The 21,117-nt window shown below is 31.7% G+C and overlaps 1 protein-coding gene across 7 annotated transcripts in view; it reads right to left on the bottom strand.

Annotated features, from left to right (window-relative positions):
* Positions 1-11,221: 11,221 nt before the first annotated feature.
* The window catches only part of LOC134702108 (uncharacterized), a 38,799-nt gene continuing 28,903 nt past the window's right edge, over positions 11,222-21,117 (bottom strand). For 6 of the 7 annotated variants that reach the window (XM_063563198.1, XM_063563203.1, XM_063563199.1 and 3 more), the window contains 5 exons: positions 20,636-20,893; positions 16,607-16,848; positions 15,748-15,884; positions 14,553-14,836; positions 11,222-12,983 (listed from right to left, as the gene is read on the bottom strand). In XM_063563198.1, the coding sequence (XP_063419268.1) occupies positions 12,945-12,983; positions 14,553-14,836; positions 15,748-15,884; positions 16,607-16,848; positions 20,636-20,893 (960 nt within the window). In that variant the 3' untranslated portion in view covers positions 11,222-12,944. Of the gene's footprint in view, positions 12,984-14,552; positions 14,837-15,747; positions 15,885-16,606; positions 16,849-20,635; positions 20,894-21,117 lie in introns of those variants that run through there. The other variant, XR_010104323.1, reaches the window with a different exon arrangement.

The raw sequence follows: 21,117 nt of genomic DNA, 5'->3' as shown, positions 1-21,117 counted from the left end.
CAGAGTAGGTGTGTTCGAATAGCTATTTTTTTTTAAAGTACTTTACGACAGTCTTTAAATGTGAATGATGAAAATGCATATCTTCGAAAAAATATTTGTTTTGTGTGTATGGTAACTAGGGTTTATAATCTTCAACCAATGAACATTTTTAGTCAGCCTTTCCATGAAATATTTAATCAGATTTTTTTCAAATGTTTAAGAAATTTCGAAAATTCCACCTGACATCCGATTAAACAGTAGTTTTAAGTTGAATCAATGCAGACAAGATCATTTACTGATGCTTAATAGCTAGTAGATACAATTGTCTTTTAAAATACAACTGACATATAAGGATCGTAATGGTGCTATGTGCATAAATTTATCTGTTTTCAAAGACAAAATTAGCAGATTGTCATCCCTACAATGCCTTTCAGTTCTACGATTTTGAAAATGAACTGCCTGGCGTAATGGGGAGATGAAAAAATATTCGAAGTAAATCCTGTCTGTATGAATAACATTTCTGTGTATATACTAATTGACAACGTTTCCCCTTGTGATACGCTATTCGTACAAGACTATTGTAAGGACCTACTTTGCTGCAGAGCACCATCACTAGTTTAGTCGTATGTTATTTTCAAAATATTTTCTGTTATTTTATCTGCAGGACAAAATGGAAGACGATATAATATCAATGGGTGTTTATTGGATACAAAAAGGTAGTTATATAAATACTTAGAAATGACGGTCGTCCTTTAAAAGTTACGGTCATCATTTACAAATTACGGTCATCTTAAAACCAATCACGGTCACCCTTGTTATGAATCATAGATTCTGTTACGGTCATCTCAATTGTGATTTACGGTCATTCCTGTTTCATGCACATTTCTCGGTAGTAATTAGTGATTTCCGTGTGAATCTTTTATGAATTCATATCATTGAAAGGTATGATTTGTAAGGAAAATGATATAGAAACACTTTGTTAGACAATACAGATACTGACCTTATTTTTCATCTGACATCGTTGTATGACCGTGAATGCAGTTACGGTTATCAGCTTTACCCCAGTGTATGTTGCCATATAGACATGATATATATTATTGTAAAGCAATATAATATTTTCAACAGAACATAACCAAAAGTTAGCGTGCAATAAATTCTTATATTGCACTAGTGCAATAAATCTTCAAAATTCATGACGTCATCAACGTTAAAAATTTTATTTTCAAATATTATATTGCTATACAATAACTCTATATTATTACATATCAAATCGTAAATATTAATATTTTTGTCAATAATTGCCGTAAATCAGATATTTTTTTTTCATTTTCTTTCACTTTCAGTATTCTTTAATAATCTCTGGAAATCACACATATATATGGGAAATCCCAGAGCACGTTTCTATTGAAAAAAGTTCTCATTATCATGAGAGACTAGCGAGAAATTATCAAAAATGCTATAATTTACTATGCCCCTTCTGACCTTTGACCAGAATTTTGAAAATATCTGCATCACTACGGATTTATACAACTTGCCTGTATCAAGGGATATTATTTTATCTTTAAAATAAGACAAAATTTAGGCTTGAGGTATTTTGGTCTATTTTTCTTTAATTTAACTTATTTGTCATCTTACTACATGTATAATGAATACAAGTTTTTGTTCAATGATTAATGGAGTTTTTAAAATCGAAACGTATCCTTTTACGTAATACTCTTCTCATTCTTATATTGACCAAAGCGTGTCTCTGACACATCTGATAACCTTCATCTATAAAATAACATATTTAGTGTAAAACCTAGTTTTTATATCCCACACGTTTATAGAACATTTTGTCGTATTACAGAATTCAAATAAATATTGTTCACTTTGATTAAATACTATCATAGTTTGAAAATTTAAATCTTTTTGAAGCCGAATATGTGTAAATCTCATGTTTGAACTTCATATCGTGCGAAAGAAAAACCAGATGTAAAATATAATACAAATTATGTTTAAATTCATAACTTCAAGCGAACATAAATTATTTTCAAAATAAACGCAACACCTTTGTATGGGATCAGCTCGCCTGGCAGTGTGCAGCAAAGTTGAAATATTATAAAAGACAAATGCAATGTAATAAATGTTCACCCGTGTTACTATCTGCAGAGGTCGCTACAGATAACAAAAACAAAAACCAATCTACAAAAATTAAAATCAAATTTCATTATGTACGCAAATACATATTATGAACCAAATAAAGGTTCTGTTCTTACACATATTATTTTTTACATTAATAAAAAATAACACAAGAAAAATACATTTAGTCGGGTGGGAGGGTGGGAAAATTTACTGCACCAAAAGCGAACCTCGAATGACAATATCTTTACTTCACAAAACCGCCAAAAGTATAGCACGAAACATTGGAAATGACCTTATTCAGACGACGAATGGAAAACATTTAATCTATTATATTCTTTCAAACACGTGTGAATTTATAAACAAACTCACGTGGCAATGTTAACATACCGATGTACATAGCTTTAATAAATGTATTGTTATTATCAACACATTAAGTAATTATTGTTTGAGAATGTGCTTCCCAAATCTATCGCGCAAATCCTATCTTTAGCCATGATTACAACAGAAAATCTTGTATAACCACCAGGATCTCCAATCAAATAACATGAATAGTATATGAGTTTTACTTTGTAAACAGCAGGTTGTTCAATCTTGCAATTCATCGGCAAACACTTTTTCCAGATGTGATGTCATGAACATACGACAACCGTAATGTCCTTTACGGAGATGAAAATCAATTGGATTAGAGTCAGCTGGTTACCAATAAGTTAAATGGTATCTTATCTAGGTATCAGACTGAGTACTCTTCTATTTTGCGCGATATAAGAAGAAAACAACCGTAACCACCAGATTTTTTTTTTAAAAAGACAAAAAAGAAATACCAAAAAGCAAACAAAAGCAGACAAAACAATTAAGAATATGGAAAAATATGGTAAACGAAGCAATACGAAATTGATTCAGAAAAATCTATTCGAGGACAAATTAATAAAGAAAGTAAAACTAAAAATTAGTTTTGTCAGTTGAAGATATAAAGTTCATGGTAACTTTGCAAAGTTTGGATCTTTATATTTCATTGGTAAAACATTGGTCATTTGGCAGTGGAGAGTTACTTGCAGGTTTTGATTTGCATTTGAAAGTACTGAAATAATGTTATACAGAAAATAAATGCTCTCCGCACATAGTTAAAAAAATATAGTTTATCAAATTTTGTTACATTCCGATTGATAATTTAAAATTCTAAACATTACCAACTATTTCATATGCAATTCATGTTAAAATCCCAAATCCATGTTTCACCATTTCATTCTCATGGGTTCTTTAACATAAATTGAGTCACTTTTTCGCAAAAGACATCATAATAAAAAAAATATTACAGTAATTGCAATCTAACACCAAAACACAAACACCGTCAGACCAAACAAATAATGGTATATAAACATAGTCGGATGGAACATTAACAAAAGTAACATGAAGACATTAAGAAAAAAAAGAAAGAAAAGGAAAGGAAACAAAAATTCGTTTACTAGAATTTGTAACTGTAACATGTGTAATATTCCTTACGGAAATGAAGATATTCAGTATTTATATAATTATTTAATTATTCAAAGGTAATTTTGATAAATGTTTGTGACGGATTATTTAAATAAATTACATTTTTTCTTTGAAAAGTTTTCCTGGAGTTGTATATTATTGTAATTTTATTTTTCTAATTTTGTTATTGTTCGCGAAAAAAAATCATCAATATATTTAGAAGGTAATGATAAATTAATCAATTCAATGTCAGTTATCTTGTTTTTATGATCAATTTAAAAACAACTTTTTTTATCCAGTGTTAGTTCTAGAAGTATCTTCAAATTTTCTAATTTAAAGTGATATTCCTTTTATACAGGCTAACGATAGATTTTTTAAACTTTTTAAAAATTTAAGTGTCTATTTTAATTTATCCAACTTGTTTATGTGGAAGATTTTAAATGATTAAGTAATTAAAAACACTCCAATTCGAGCTTAAATAGGAAGAATCTAATAAATATGAAAAAAACGCCACCTTTCAGATGGTTCTTGTCAAAAATGAAAGGGGTCGCATCCGTGTTCACCCCCAATCTTTATATATGTATTGTATTTTCATCAAATACAACTTGCATTTCAATATTATGAATAAACACGAATGCGGCTTCTTTCATTTAAGACGGAAACCGTCTATAATTTAACTAAAATGCTAGCATGGTGACGATTTTATAATCCTGGTACTTTTGATAACTATTTACACCACTGGGTCGATGCCACTGCTGGTGGACGTTTCGTCCCCGAGGGTATCACCAGCCCAGTAGTCAACACTTCGGTGTTGACATGAATATCAATTATATGGTTATTTTTATAAATTTTCCTTTTACAAAACTTTGATTTTTTTCAAAAAACTAAGGATTTTTTTACCCCAGGAGTAGATTACCTTAACCGTATTTGGCACAACTTTTTGGAATTTTGGGTCCTCAATGCTCTTCAACTCTGTATTTATTTTGTCTTTTTTTTTTCTATTTTGATATGAGCGTCACTGATGAGTCTCATGTAGACGAAACGCGCGTCTGACGTAATAAATTATAATCCTGGTACTTTTGATAACTATTAGTAATTTAGCATTACTATATGATGCTAGTACCCGATATGTGTGCATTGTATTATCAATTACAGCCCATATGTAGGTAACAGAAACATTCTACTTTCCAGTAAGTAGCTAAAAGATTACATTTTCACAATTTTGTAAAACTGCTTAATTTTGGGGCAAAAGGGGATCTTCCTACCTATCCCTTTCAAAGAAAAGGTTTCAAAACTAATCTATAATTAAAATTTTGACAAAAGGAACAGTTCCTACAAAGTTTAAATCACACTACTCAAATACCATTAATCAGACATCTTTTATACATAGATCATGCAGATTGACAACAACAGTATTATTCCTGAGCACATGCGATCAATTAAGTTTCTGGTGGGATTCGTGTTGCTTAGTGTTTATCTTTAAAACAATGTTGTGTTTTGTGTACTTTTGTTTCTCTTGTGTTTTTTTTTTAATTTAGCCATGACGTAGGCAGTTTATTTTCGAGTTCTCAATGTAACTGTTCCTTTTTTTGTTTACATCTTTATTTAATTATGAAAACAACATTGGGCTTACATTTTGCTTAATATAACTCGTTCCTCAATCATTTGTCAATGTTCCTGTCATTTTTGTTATATATTGTATTGTTACAGAGTTAAGTGCAAAGTTATTTGTACACTAACTTTTAGTTATTCGAATAGAAGGATTGAGGTTTAAAAAAAATAACATACACATCACAAATAGTCATCTGTCCTAAGACAGCAACCACCTCAGATGCTGTTTTACTTCAATTCAATTCAATTTTAAGTTTAAGTTTTTGATTTCAATTGTATTTGACAGATGGTTTATTTGTGTACGCAATTGTAAAATTATCAAAATTTATATTTAACAACTTTCACTGCTGTAAAGTCAATAAAGGCAAATGTCATCGTTCAAAACGCTATGCTGATCATTACATATTTTATAGTGTTTTATATATATAACTACGAACTAAGGACCGGTCTGAAATAATAGTCATGAATGTTGCACATGTTTAGATAAAATACTTCCAACGCATAGCTTTAACTTTGTCAATGACTAGAAGGATTTGGAATAACCATATAATAATTATTTATAGTTTCTGATTTATAGTGAAAAGATATAATTAATAACGGACTGCAATAAATTTTGATTCACTGCAATTTTCATTCTCAAAATGGATTGTTTTGAATCATTGCAAAATGGCTAAAAGTTTAGGTTTTTTCGCTAAAAACCAGTGTTTTAAATTTAATATATGATTACTTACATATATCTTTTTAAATAACCATTTCATGGAGAGAAACAATTCGCAGCCATGTTGAAAAACCTTAATTTCTTTTGAGCCAGAGATACTGCATTCAGCTTTTCAATTATTCAGCTGAATACAATTTATCTATTAAAGAAATAAGATAAGAAAATTCCGAACTGGTTTAGTATCATCCTGCAATAAAAAGAAAAGAAATAACATCTTTGCTATAAATTTAGCAGTCCCTTTTTATATATAATACACAATACATTTATATATTAAAACTAAATTTTTAGCCTACCGAAAATTTTAATTCAAAACTCTTACGGCTAAAATTTTAGCTGCCAAAAAAAAAAGATTCACTTTATGAAACTAAAATTTTAGCATTCTTCGAAATTTGAACAAGTTCTTATAATAGTAAAGTTACATGATATAAAATGCTAAAGTTTTAGTTTTTTCACGAAATTGTATGATGATTCATTACATGTAAAATATTTCACATATGAGGTGTTATGTATATTATGTCTCGGCGGCGGATAAGGGAGGGGGTATATTCCTGGAACTTATGCTTTGACCCCCGTTCCCCCTTATGAAAATGGCTGGATCTGCCCCTGTATCTTGATTAAAGAATACTAAGTAACAGATACTTATTTACATGTAGGTTTCAAAGAAACACAATAGCTGCATTTGCATATTTGTGACACGGTATTATCGCTAAATGTTTGTTATCATCCTCCTTTTGTATACTTCAAATTCATATTGTATACTAGGCAGTACTGTTTATTATATGTTGTGTCCACATATGTTATACGTTGTTTGTTTTAAAAACAATATATAAACCATTAAGATTAAGTCAAGACAAGACAAACCTAACGAGGAGTCCGTTTGGCTTTGGACAGGCGATTGAAGATGTCCAAAATATGAATAAAAGAATACTTGAAAAAAATGTATAACAATCAACAATTGACTGAGCTGTTTGAACATATATATCAGCTATAGAACTTGTACATGAGCATATGGGTCCAGTAGATACTTTGTTTACATTTTCTTATACAAACAAAAACTAGATAAACAAGTCAAATATAAGGAAATACTCACGTAAAAGATTCCTGATGTTTCCTCCTGTTTTGATATTATTCTTTCTATAAATAAAAAATTCTCATTGCAATTTATAAAACAGACAAATTTGATGTTTTTGCCATTTAACAATAAATAAAATATAAATTTGCGCCATTTTGAAGTCTTCAAAATTCTTTATCTTTCAAACGCTTTAGACAAGGGATAAATCAAGGACTTTTCAAACGTTCAGGTGAGTTCAGCATTTAAAGCGCTTTTATGTTTTGACTTTTGTCTCCTAAATGCTTGAATAATTGTATGACCTTTATATTATTTGTTTTTAAATGGTGTTTCAACAAAGAAAGCAATTATAATATATTTCCAATTTAATTTTTAATAACTGTTCTGATGTTAATACTTGATTTATTTCACTTGACTGGCGGTGTTTAACCGGTTTGCAGGAAGGCGTAACAGGAAAATCAAAAATAGCCTTTCTAGACGGCATAATCTTCTTCTTCTTCTTCTGTAGGTTTCTAGCGATCCTTCAATTATTGAAGATTATTCGCCGGGCGTCGACTATAAAATTTAGAATTTACATTTTAGCAGGAAAAAATCAAAAATAACAATATCAAGAAAAAAAACCAAAATAACGTATGTACATTCAAAAAAAAAATTTTTGATAAAACTATATACATTTGATAACAGAATAGTTAGGGATAGAATATGGGGATGAGAGCAGATTCTGTGATCATACTCTTAAATCCCTCTACTGTACTGCATGATACTATTTGTTGTGGCAGATAGTTCCAATTTATAATTGTTCGTGGATAAAAAGAATATTTATAACTGTCTTTAGATGTTTGTATTTGCCTAAATGAGTGCGGATTGCTATGTCTGGTTCTATTGTCTAGTGGTATCAAAAGGTTATGTGTAGGGACTGCAACAATTTCATGAATAATTTTGTAGAAGAAACCAAGTCTGTAAAGAAAGCGCCTAATTTCAAGTGGGTACCATTTTAGGTCTGTCATCATTTCAGTAACTGAGCTGGTGTTATGGAAGCGATTACATGAGAAGCGTGCTGCTCTTCTCTGAACTTTTTCGATTTGTGTAATTTGTTGTTTTTGATGCGGATCCCAGATTGTTGAGCAGTACTCTAATTTTGGTCGTACAAGAGCTTTATATGCATGTGCTTTAACTTTTGGAGAGGCTATTTTTAGGTTTCTACGAATAAATCCAAGGGACTGATATTTGCTTTTGATGTCATGTTATCTATATGTTTGTCCCATTTTAAATTTGATTGAAGAGTTAGGCCTAAATATTTTGTAGAGTCAACTTTTTCTAGAGAGTGATTGTGTAATTTATAAGTGAAGTCTAAAGGTTTGCGTTTTTGAGTTACACTGAGAATGTTGCACTTATCAGGATGAAAATGCATGAGCCAGTCCTGCTCCCACCTGCTCCAATTATTTGGACTATCCGTATATATACAGGTGTTTTTGGATAAATTCTTCGATTAGTGTTCAGCTATTTGTCCCATACTAGTATCATACCGTCCGCTCTTTTGTATATCCGTTTTGTGACACTGATAATAATTAGAAATCAATTATAATTGTAACGGAAATCATCCTTATTGCACACATCTTCAAAAAGACTGTTTTATGTTTAACCCCGCCGCATTTTTTGCGCCTATCCCAAATTAGGAGCCTCTGGCCTTTGTATTTAATTTTAGTTTCTTGTGTACAATTTTGAAATTAGTATGGCGTTCATTATCACTGAACTAGTATATATTTGTTTAGGGACCAGCTGAAGGACGGCTCCGGTGCGGGAATTTCTCGCTACATTGAAGACCTGTTGGTGACCTTCTGCTGTTGTGTTTTTTTATTTGGTCGGGTTGTTCTCTTTGACATATTCCGCATTTCCATTCTCAATGTTATGTCCATATCCAAATTAAAGCGTAAGATCAGTTGAAATTACATTGGAAATAACATATATTATATCGACTTTTTTTATAAACCATGCCAGCAAAAAAAGGAGTTTTGATTATGCAATTCCTTCAAATTCCCTTCAATTGTCCAATTATTAATATTTAAATTAAAAAAACCTAAGATTTCAAGTCCACCAGGTGCAGCTGACCGTCAACTATGTTGTCTTATTTTTTGGTTCTTTTGGTCGAATAGCTCTTTAACTGTTTCTGTTGGGTTTTTTTTACATCCTCGTCTTTCAAATCTGAGGCTCTGGGCGTAAATGATTAAGATTAACCCTTAAGAGCTTTGGACGCATGCGATATATACCGTATTTTAATTTTTTCTAACTAATGCAGAAATTTTTGTTGTCAACAGTTATCTTAGTCTGACCTCAGTCTCAAACTGTTTTTTATTAGTGCTGTTATATGAAATATATGACACAACGCAGAAGAGGATATAAGGTAAACTTTGTTTGGCAAAAGAGGGGCGAAAGATACTAGAGGGACAGTCAAACTCATAGATCGAAAATAAACTGCATTTACTGACATCGCAATGGCTAAAAAACGAAAAAGACAAACAGACAAACAATAGTACACAAGACACAACATAGAAAACTAAAGACTAAGCAACACAAACCCCACCAAAAACTGGGGGGTATCATTTGCTCCGGAAGGGTACGCAGATCCTGCTCCACATGTGGCACCCGTCGTGTTGCTTATGTTATTTCAACAAACCTGGTAAATAGTCTCATTCGGTAGGTCACATTCATGAAAAGGGAAGGGGGTTGTAGTAACCACGTAAGGAACATATCTGATATCATCTGTGAAACTGTTCATCAATAGCGGTTATTAACCAGCTCTTGATATCGTATCAATTTGAAGATATATACTCCGTATGCAGGCGCTGCTGGAATGTTGCTACTTAGATCCTCATTGTCAATGTGTAGATGTAAGTCAATATATGAGGCCGACTTAACTGTATCTGTTGTATCCTTTATCTCGTGTTCGATGGGATGGATGCGTTCAACATAGTCACAATAGCAATTGCAATAGTGGACAAATTGATACAGTGGTATGTGTTAACTCGTGCAAAGTCGTGATTTTTGGAAGGAAATACCGATGCTTCAGTATGTATATATAATATGCATGATTATTTATTTGTAATTCCGATTCTTCCACTTAAGCATGTTAAGCTAACTTTCTCATTCATTGGTGTAGGAAGAATGTCAATCATAAGAGAAAAGTCCGAAACAAAACAAAAAAAATAAGTCGACATTTCAAAATCAGAGATCAAGCAGAAGCCGCTGAAGAAGCATTCACAAAAGTACTCCGAACACGCATTGTTTATGAATTGTAATGCAAGTTCTCCATGCTATAAATGCTAACAAACCCTTCAATTTTCGGCCAATGCTTTTAATTTTGTGTGAAGGTTTGTAAAGTGAGCTGATGTTTAATGCTAGTACCATATGGCTTATTTACTCGTTGAAATTTCTAGAGAACACTTGTATTGATGACAGAAATTATAGGGTTCTGATATTTTGTGTGATTTGATATGCTAGAATCTTAATCATTTACACTAAACTTGATCTCTGCTTTTGAATAATCTCTTTGAACTGTTTGGGAGGCTAAATGCTATTCCTGACTATACAGCTTCAGGTATGTTCAACTTGGCGTTTGTTTTCGTTGTAGTTCAGTGCTTTTGATGTTGTTTTCATCTTATAATTGATTGTTCTGTTTTGGTTTGTAACCCAAATTTGTTTTATTGTTTGATTAGATTAATGACTATTGAACAGCGGTATACTACTGTTGCTTTAAATACAATCAAAGAGTTTTTTCATGATGAAGACTATACTGTAATATTCATATCCTTGTGTCTTTGGCTAGAACATTATGGTAGAACATTGGCAATCATGAAAACTAATTACCTAAACATAGAAGTTATTCCATGTCTATGGTTAATGACTTTGTAAGGAGGAAAATAAGAAATAAAACTGTTACTTTGAGAAACTTTAAAATACCCCAACAGTTTTTGTTTGCAGCCTTGATTTGTTTTCTTTTTATCAAATTATGACTGTTGAACATTTGTTGCCTATATTTGGAAATTTATTAAAAAATTAAAAAACACATTCCCATGAAATATTAAATAATCAATAGACCTTGAGACCTTAAATGCTACAATATTTTGAATGTTCATTCAAAATATGGCCTCTTCAAATCTTTTTTTTTCTGCTTATTATTTTTCAGTATGTTTCGTCTATGAATAAATCAACAACTACTAGTAACTAATATATGATTAAAATAAAAACAAATAATATTCAATTGTGTACTAATCATTTATTAGCATAATAAACAAATAACAATGTGAAAGATGTAATACTATGGAATAACAGAATAACATTATCCAGGTCTGCCACCTGTTAATTGTTGTTGTCCTACTGGTAAATTACGGAAAGGGCTATTTGTAATAGGACCATGGTAAGGTGTTGCATAGGTACATTCTGAAAGTTGATTAAGTCTTTCATGTCTATATTCAGTGCATCTCAAACAAATGCAAACTGGTAAAATGTGCACCAAATAATGAGCATGACAGGTTTTAAGTTCGTGCAATAACCTCATAAAATCTTCTGCACTTATATGTCCCTGTGAATTTACTCCATGTAAATTAAGTAAATAAAACTCATTAATGACAGAACGATACATTGGTTTGATATAAAGTGAATGAATGGCAACAGCATTTTTTGCTCTGATTTTTCGTGGCAGAAGCAGTTTAACAAAGTCTGTTTCAAGTTTGAACTTTTCAATCAGTGGAACAAGATGACCTGTTTTGCCCTCTCTACATCTTTTTACTTCATTATTGTCATTTAATAATTGTTTAAATAAAAAGCCTAATGTAAAATTGTGATTATACTCTGATAAAATAATTTCTATTTCTACAATATCATTTTCATTTTGCATTTGCATATAATTATTAACAACATCTAATAAAAACTCACTCCTTTTTAGTGCTAAATTAACTTTGGCCTGGGGCGCAATGGTAACCACACTGGGTTCACCATCATGACCAAAGTTTAAATGAAGAATTAGCTTATTCATGATAGAATTGCGATATCCTTTTTCCTTTTTTCCCAACTATTTAATTATAGTTCCCTATTAAGAATTATATTCTTACCCACCCCAAAAAGGAAAAAGGATAAAAGCAGATATGTTTTCAAGATGCTTCTACACCATAGCAAACCTTCAGACAATCATGTGGATATTGTTTTCAAAACACTCTTTGAATGTCCAAACATTTGGTCTTTACCCTTAAGGGTTAATCAATAATCAACAAGAGACGATTTGGAGCATAACCTCTTCATCCTGGCTGAACGCTAACAGTATGAAGATCGTTACACACCAATATTTGTCTTTTATTCAATTCAATAATTTGACAACTTGTATATCCGAGCAGAATGATTAGGTAAAAAGATTATCTCTATATACATTATGGTACATATTATGCAAAGAAAAAGAAAATTAAAGATGCATGATGCATGAATATTTTTACATTTATGTTGCACAAGATTATCCACAAATTCTGAAGGTTCACAAAAAAGCCTATATTCATTTCTTGCAAATGCAGAGTGCAATTGCTCCATACTGGCTGAACGCTAACAGTATGAACAACATCACAAGCCTTATATCTATATTCTATTCGATCCAATATTAACCTTATTCCTTGTTAATGACCAAAAGCCAACAACAATAATAATAGCATGTTGATACAATTCAACAGTTACATAATTCAAAAGATAATCTCTTAAATCTAAATGCCTTCATTTGTTCTTTGATCTGGTATACTGCAGTTCCTCTTTTCTTAAGTATAAAAGGATGCATCATGCATTTCTATTAGCTCTATTGTTTCCAAGAAAAACATATAAAAGCTGTACATCATCTTCAATCCTGATTTCAGTGGGAAATCCTGCTTTAGTCACTTTAAGCATCTCTGTAAACCAGCAATACTGCATAAGTTACAGATGAATATAGAATTCGTCATCAGTTTAATCCTTTCTCTTTCTTTTTTTTTCCTTTGTCTTAATCTTAAAATAGAATATCCAGTAAATTACTATCTCACGAAAACAATGTTAAACCAAAAAAATTACAATGGTTAAAGGAACATAATTTTCATAAATATCTTTGAGAAATGAAGGCTTGACATAAAATGCTATGTATTTTGGGAAAAAATAAACATTTTCAAGTGGCCTTAAACTCGTTTGAAAATATTTTATATGCAATGATTTTTCAAGTTGATCTAGACATTGCTCATATGAAACTATGATATAAGCTTTAGAAAAACTCTGGCAAGAGAGCACAAAGAATGTAACTTTCCATCTATAATACTGAAAGAGGAGACCTATTCCGTTGAGCCACAACTCCTCTGACACCATACAATTATCTCCATTTATTATGAACTTGGCCCATAAGTTACAGAGGAAAATATTTTGTTAAAATTTACAAAAATTTACAAAATTTACAAAATTATTAAAAATTGACGATAAAGGGTAATAACTCCTGAAGGTGTCAGCTGACCTTTTTGGTCATGTTGACTTATTTGTGGATCATACTTTGCAAACATTATTGCTGTTGAAAGTTTATTTCTATCTATAATAATATTCAAGATAGCAACCAAAAACAGCAAAATTTCCAATTCAGGGGCAGCAACCCCAAAGACCAGTTGTTGGATTCATCTGAAAATTTCAGGGCAGATAGATCTTGACTACAAAAAAAGATTACAAAAATTTACAAAAAAACTGGTAAAAAATTACTATAAAGGGCAATAACTCCTTAAGGGGTCAACTGACCATTTAAGTCATGTTGACTTATTTGTAGGTCTTACTTTGCTGAACATTATTGCTTATTACAGTTAATCTCTATCTATAATAATATTCAAGATAATAGCCAAAAAAAGTATTATTTCCTTAAAATTGCCAGTTCAGGGGCAGCAACCCAACAAACGGTTGTCCGATTCGTCTGAAAATTTAAGGGCAGATAGATCTTTACCTGATAAACAATTTAACCCCACGTAGGATTTGCTCTAAATGCTTTGATTTCAGAGTTATAAGCCAAAATCTACATTTTACCCCTATGCTTTATTTTTAGCCATGGCGGCCATTTTGGTTGGTTGGCTGGATCACGACACACATTTTTTAAACTACATACCCCAAAGATGATTGTGGCCAAGTTTGGTTTAATTTGGCCCATTAGTTTCAGAGGATGAGATTTTTGTAAAAGCTAATGACAGACGACAATGAGGACGGAAAAATGAGGTCTGAAGAGATTTCTTTATAATTACAATTCAACTGTTGCAAGTGGACAAATATCATAATACACCATTTAAAGAAGGGAAGTCTGTTTTTCTTATGATTTTTATCCTTCCATTTCAAAAGATTTGTAGAAAGTTGTGTTTTTTATATGCAACATTATCAGACATGGTCATCTTTTAACATGACGCCACAAATACAAAAATTCATAAGAAACCAAGAAAATGTTACATCATAATAAAATTTCGACCAGTCCTTTAAATTTGCCAAGATACATGAAAATATCACAAAAATTAGAGACACTTAGATTAATGTACTTTTAAGAAGTGAATGCAAAGGATATCATACTTCTCTTATTAAGCCTTCATTTTCTAGCATTTCAGAAATGCATGAAGGTTCAGGATCGTCTGTTTGCACCAGCTGTATTGGTATATCTATAATCTTGTGCATTTTCAGTAAATTTGTCAATGGCCATCTGGTTATTTTGGGAGTGGATTTAGTTGGATTGTTAAGAAATTCCATCCACCATGTATATTCTTGGAAATTCAAAAAATTCTTCATTTTCATGACGTTATGTCTGACCATTTCAATCCTGCTATCATCGTAGTGCTGTTTGCATATTTTAGGTATACCTATTCGATGAAATTATACCATTAGTTTTATAACCTTAGAGCTATTTTTATAATGCTTTTAGTTTCAATGTTTGGTTGGCTTGATTGCTTTGTTCATAATTGTTTGTTGAGGCATTGTAATTATAGATTGACATCTGCAATCAATAGATAGGCAGGACTTCTTCAGTTTGTATACTTGATACTTAAATTTTATTGGATGTTAAGTATAATGCAGATTATAATGTGTACAAGCTGAAGCTGTCAGGGGAATGCTCACAATTTAATTATAATTTACACTAGTAAACCTATTGTTTTATAACATCTAAGAGTCCAACATATTTCTTGATATTCCTAACCGAATGATTATTAAAACAAAAGAAGAAGTATACTTAACAATACAAATTATTTTCATTTACCTTTGTATTATATAATGTAATTTTTTTTCTCCCAATTTGATGTTTTTCTATTTTGATTGAGTTAAGTCTTTCAAATTGATAATTTATAGTTTGTTTGTCTATGATGTGATGTTATACTACTGTTTCAGAAAAGGGAGAAGGTTTGGTACCATTAAAACGTTTAATCCCGATGCAATTGTTTGCACCTGTCCTAAGTAAGGAATCTGATGTTCAGTGGTTGTTGTTTATGTGGTTCATAAGTGTTTCTCGTTTCTCGTATTTTATATAGATTAGATCGTTGGGGTTCCCGTTTGAATGGTTTTACACTAGTAATTTTTGGGGCCCTTTATAGCTTGTTGTATGGTGTGAGCAAGGTACTGTGTTTAAGACCACACCTTGACCTACAATGTATTTATAAATTGCGACTTGGATGGAGAGTTGTCTAATTGACACTCATACCACATCTTTCTATATATATATATTTGTGCTGTTTGGTTCAAACATCCTTTTTTTAAAACCACCTAGGTTGAAACTTACCCTGAGGAATAGTGTTATATCCTGTCATATCTAAATCAAACAATTCTATTTGGTTTTGTCCAGCCTCAGGCAACCAAGAATCAGTTGAAAACTTCCTATATTTCAAAGTAACATGGTTAGGACGGTCACAATAGAGCCTAAAGTAAAAAAAAACAAATATCACATGAGTAAAACAAACTAAACAAATGTTGCTCGTTTCTGGATCCTATTAGTTTATATTACATTATTTCAGGTAAATACATATCCTAGAAGTATGAAGTTAGAGTGAAAAGTAAAGGTTTCATGGACCTTTACTTTACTAGGTTGATTTTCTAGGCATTTCACTAAGCTATGAACATGATGAAATTATAGTCAAGGTCATGTCACATGTGACAAATGGACACCTCTTACAAGGCATCTTTATATAAGGTATTAAGCATGCAGATCACTTTCAGTAGATTAACATTCTATTATCTTGGAATCTGAGACTCTTTTCCATGGAATACAATAATTTCTTTAATTCATCACACTTGGCCAAGGTATCAATACGTTGGAACCTTAATCAATACAAGTAAGGGATATTCTAATATGATCTTCTCCAACTTAACGGTGTCCTTCATATTTTTTTTATCTGATTTTGTCTGTTGTTTCCCTTATTCTTGCAGCTCATTTGAAGAAAATCTTATCAAAAATGCTCTATAAGCATTAGTAATCAGTTTTTGAAATTTATCCAAGTGATAAGTGTGAGAAATGTACAATCATTTCTAAATAGTTTGTTACTTTTGCTCATGTTTTTCTTGATATGAACTGTTACATTTTAAATATGATTAATTTATTTATAAAAGAGGCTCTAAGCTGTATGTCACTATAAAATACATACCAAAACTGATGTTGGAAGGAATGGAATGACATCTCACAAAGAGAATTGTCTAACCATGATTTGACATCTCGTACACATGCTAACACTTCCTGGTGTGGTTTATCATGAAAACTTGATTCTATTTCCTTTTGTAGCTGAGGAAGTGTCATGGCATTAACCCGTCGTAATCTGTGTGAAATTACTGAAAATCGCTGATCAATGTCCTCATGTGTATGTCCCTTCAGAAGGAAGGACAGATAAGCCTAAAAGTATGCCGAACACAAGAACAATAAATTGAAATTTATCAAGAACTATGACATATTCTACATATATATATAAAGAAGAAGGGAATATTTGTCTATAGACAGCAACCCAGCAACAAATAATCAAATCACAAACAAGCTACTTTTCCTAGTGACTCAACAAACCTTACAGCGCACCATATACAAGTTTTTGAATTCAAGGATCTATAGGCTAAATTAAACAGAAATTTTAAATTTATGTTGTACTGCTGCATGCTTATCCTATTTGATCGTCAGATATTTTTGGACTTGGCATAGATATAATTGTTCTTACACAGTGTTCCAGCTAGGCTGTTTTCAGAAGGTACCGTGCCCGCCCTTTCCCAAGTGCCGCCATGTGCCCTTTGTACAGTTTCCAGGGCCCCTGCCTTTTTTGAAGATCGATTGTATATATTAATTTGTTCGTATTGATATGATACACTAATTACTAAATTTTACCTGGGGACTTTGTTTACGACCCCAAGCTAATCAATGGGTACAACTGGTGTCACAATCTGTTGTTATAGGTAATCCTTTTATTGGATGGGTCATTAATGATCATCAACATTAATTCATTCAAATAGAATCGGTCAGTCTGCAATTATCTTTGAAGAAATGTGCATACAACAACTTGAGCACAATTTGCAATGTTTACCGTAGTTTCATGGAGGAAACGTAATGTCAGAAAGTGGAAAACCATAATAAACTCGTTGAAGACATTGTTTTACTTGTTTTCCGTGAAATAAACAGCAAATTCAGATGTATTTGTCATTGACTCCTCTCATTTTTTATACGAAAATGACAAAATCGTTTTTACATCATATTTACGTACTGTTTATAATCCTCCAAAGAAGGAGCACACCCAAATAAATAAAGATAACTAAATCTGATTTTTTCCTAGCATTGAGTAACCCACTTACATATTCTAAAATATGTCTACATACTTCTTGCTTAAGAATATATATGTTTAGGTATTTTTATTTATGGGAAAAATTAAAGAGGGTCTTAGTAGCAGTGTTGGTAGGGTGCCTTGGTCATCTTTTTCTGTATTCTTTATCTTTGATACAATTTTTCACTGTTGCTATGTATCCTAACATTGTGCATTTACTGAGCACAGCTGTTTTGTGCCATTAAGCACAGCAGGGTAGAAAGGAGAAACTGGTAAAATGTGTCAGACCATGGAAATAGAATGAAACAGGGCACCTTTCAAAACATACTGCATATAAAGCTCAACTGTGCCAAGCAATAATCTAAAAACTTATGTGACAAGCTGCTTGACAATTTTTTCAGCCTACGAAGTGGAAAGATAGAGTTCTATATGGGCTAATGATGTTGTTCTTGCATAACCTGTGATTCAACGAATAAACACAATAGATATAGGAAGATGTGGTGTGAGTGCCAATGAGACAACTCTCCATCCAAATAACAATTTAAAAAGTAAACCATTATAGGTTAAAGTACCGCCTTCAACACAGAGTCTTGGCTCACACCGAACAACAAGCTATAAAGGGCCCCAAAATTACTAGTGTAAAACCATTCAAACGGGAAAACCAACGGTCTAATCTATATAAATAAAAACGAGAAACACGTATATATTACATAAACAAACGACAACTACTGTACATCAGATTCCTGACTTAGGACAGGTGCAAACATTTGCAGCGGGATTGAACGTTTTAATGGATCTTAACCTTCTCCCTTTTTCTGAAACAATAGCATAACATCACAACATAGAAAAACATATGATAAAATATCAATTGGCAGACTTAACTCAATCAAAAAACGTATGATTACACAATGAACGAATAAATTTGATTGATTAATATCTTTTATTAAAACATTCCCTTTTCATATCATTTCACGCGTTAAATGCCCTTTTTCAGGATTGGCACCCTGCCCTTTTGAAATCCTAGCTGGAACACTGTTACAAGCATGTTGTGTGCAATAAGTTTAGTATGGTCATATAATTTTTCTATTATCATGATTATGGAATGCACCAATAGCAATTACTGGTATATATAGCAAGAGGCACACAAGAGCATAAATCACTCACCACTAATATTTTGTGTTAATCACTATTATTAGTTATTTTGGTTTCTAAATGGGCCAACAAATATTTAATCTTTTTGTATCAGACTATCAAAAATATTTGCCTTGGTTTATCTGCATGACATTTGCCTGAATACACAGTGTTAAAATGTGCATATCATACATATAGACAGACAGACTAACAATTTGCAATGAACTGCTACATTTACCTGATTGTACACAAATCTAAGTAATTTACACACATCCTTTCATGAACTTTTCTCCAAAATTCTTTTCAAACTTGTTTTAATATTTCATAGATCTATTTCAGTAGTGTATTTTCCACATTTTATTAGGATACAAATTCAAAGAGTGTGGCATTTTTTTCTCAGGTTGAGGAAATTTAGTTTGATAATTCACACCAAAAATAAAATATTGTTTGTTTCCCCTCCCACCAATGACCAGGTAAAATCGCCAGGACTCAAAAAATTCAATTGGCCATTCTTGTCCAAAATTTTTTTTTGCTATGTTGGTTTTTGTTGATATCTTTCCGATGCTGTAGTAAACCTGCGTTGTTTTTTTGTCATACTTTATGGATGCTGTAGTCAACAAGTGTTTTAAATCAAGACATTTTTGCATTGAAGCGTCTATATGATACGGAATCAAGGAAAACAAACATCACACGATTTGTGTTGTGTCCAAGGGTGATGTTTGAAAATAAAAAATCTGAAGAATGTTTCAACCCACTGAGTGCACATTGATTGCTTTGTCTGTTACCTCTGTTCCTGTTTAAGGGATGAAATCTTTGAGTAAAAAAGGTCTAAATCATTGAATCATGCTTTGAAATCAATCTACTTTGTCTTTACTTCGGACAGGTTGGGCACAAGTCAGAAAATGTTGGATATGTAAATTCCCTGCTTTCAGGGAACCTCCCTGATTTCTGGTGTAAACAAGACCAGTTTAAATATGTTTTTTTTGTTTCAGATTATGGCATGAAATTTACCAAAGGGCACGTTTTGTGTTATAACTGCATCAGTTGAATTTGTAAATACTCAAAGTATTCTAGGAACAACAAAACATGAATAAGTGAAGCCTTGTTTTTTTCTAGAACTCGAAAAAAACATACAAATCTTTTGTTTAGGAATTAATTGACCAAGCTGCATGATCCAGGTGTAACTGAACATAACTGAACTTGATTATGTTCCCTTCTATTGAAAAATCTTATTCATTGAATTTTAATTCCCAAGTCATTAACATATCTTTGTGTCATCTCATAATTGATGATCCAGGTATGAATTGGTGAACACAGGAATTGTTTTGTTCTGAGTTATGCATGAAATTAGACTTGAAATAAGCTTGATTTTTAACTAATTAAACACTTGCTTTCATTAAACATTGTTATCACATGAAGAACGTGTGCTTTTGAAGATTTCATAGCATAAAATAAATAGGGGAAAAAAATGAATCCATCTTCCTATATCTATATACAATTTTTAACACCAAAAAACTGGGATGTACACTGAAATCAGGGAAAACCCAACTTTTCTTGACTTGTCTTACCTGTTGAATTTTGTAAAAATTCAACATAGAAAAAATTATATCAAGAAATAAAATAAAATAATTTGCCTACCTACCTACCCATACCCTGATAATCTCAGTCGGGGACGGGAAGCAAAGATATGTTTAATATTGGCAACATTGTCTTAACTGTACATACATACATATAAACATATATAAGTACCTCTTTGACATATCCACTTAAGCAAAGGTAACCAAGGAATCCTATCACATACTTGTTTTTATTTTCTCTTCCACAATTGTCACATTGTACATATAGTTTTGGAGGTAGCACATTTGTATTACTGGTTATAGCATTAACAAGGCAGGTAATAGTTAAGTTAGGATCATGTGGCCATTGTAGTAAATCTGTATATAGATAGAGTTGACTGCCATGAACTAAGCATCCAGTGATGTGGGTTTTTAAAGCTGCAGCTCCACACTTCAAAAAAAATGTTTGGATTTAGTGCATGGACATATTGAACTTCTGTACATATGTGAATCCTATAATCAAAGCTAAAAAATTAAAAAGAATGTATCTATAGTACATGGATTCCCCAACCACATTATCATTTTCTATGTTCAGTGGACTGTGAAATTGTTGTCGACTCCAATTTGGCATTACAAATACATGTAGAAAGATCCTATCATAAGTAACATGTTTAT

The sequence above is a fragment of the Mytilus trossulus genome, unplaced genomic scaffold (genome assembly GCF_036588685.1).
Source record: "Mytilus trossulus isolate FHL-02 unplaced genomic scaffold, PNRI_Mtr1.1.1.hap1 h1tg000398l__unscaffolded, whole genome shotgun sequence".
In the NCBI taxonomy this organism is placed as follows: domain Eukaryota; kingdom Metazoa; phylum Mollusca; class Bivalvia; order Mytilida; family Mytilidae; genus Mytilus; species Mytilus trossulus.
This window is presented reverse-complemented; position numbering and strand designations above follow the sequence as displayed.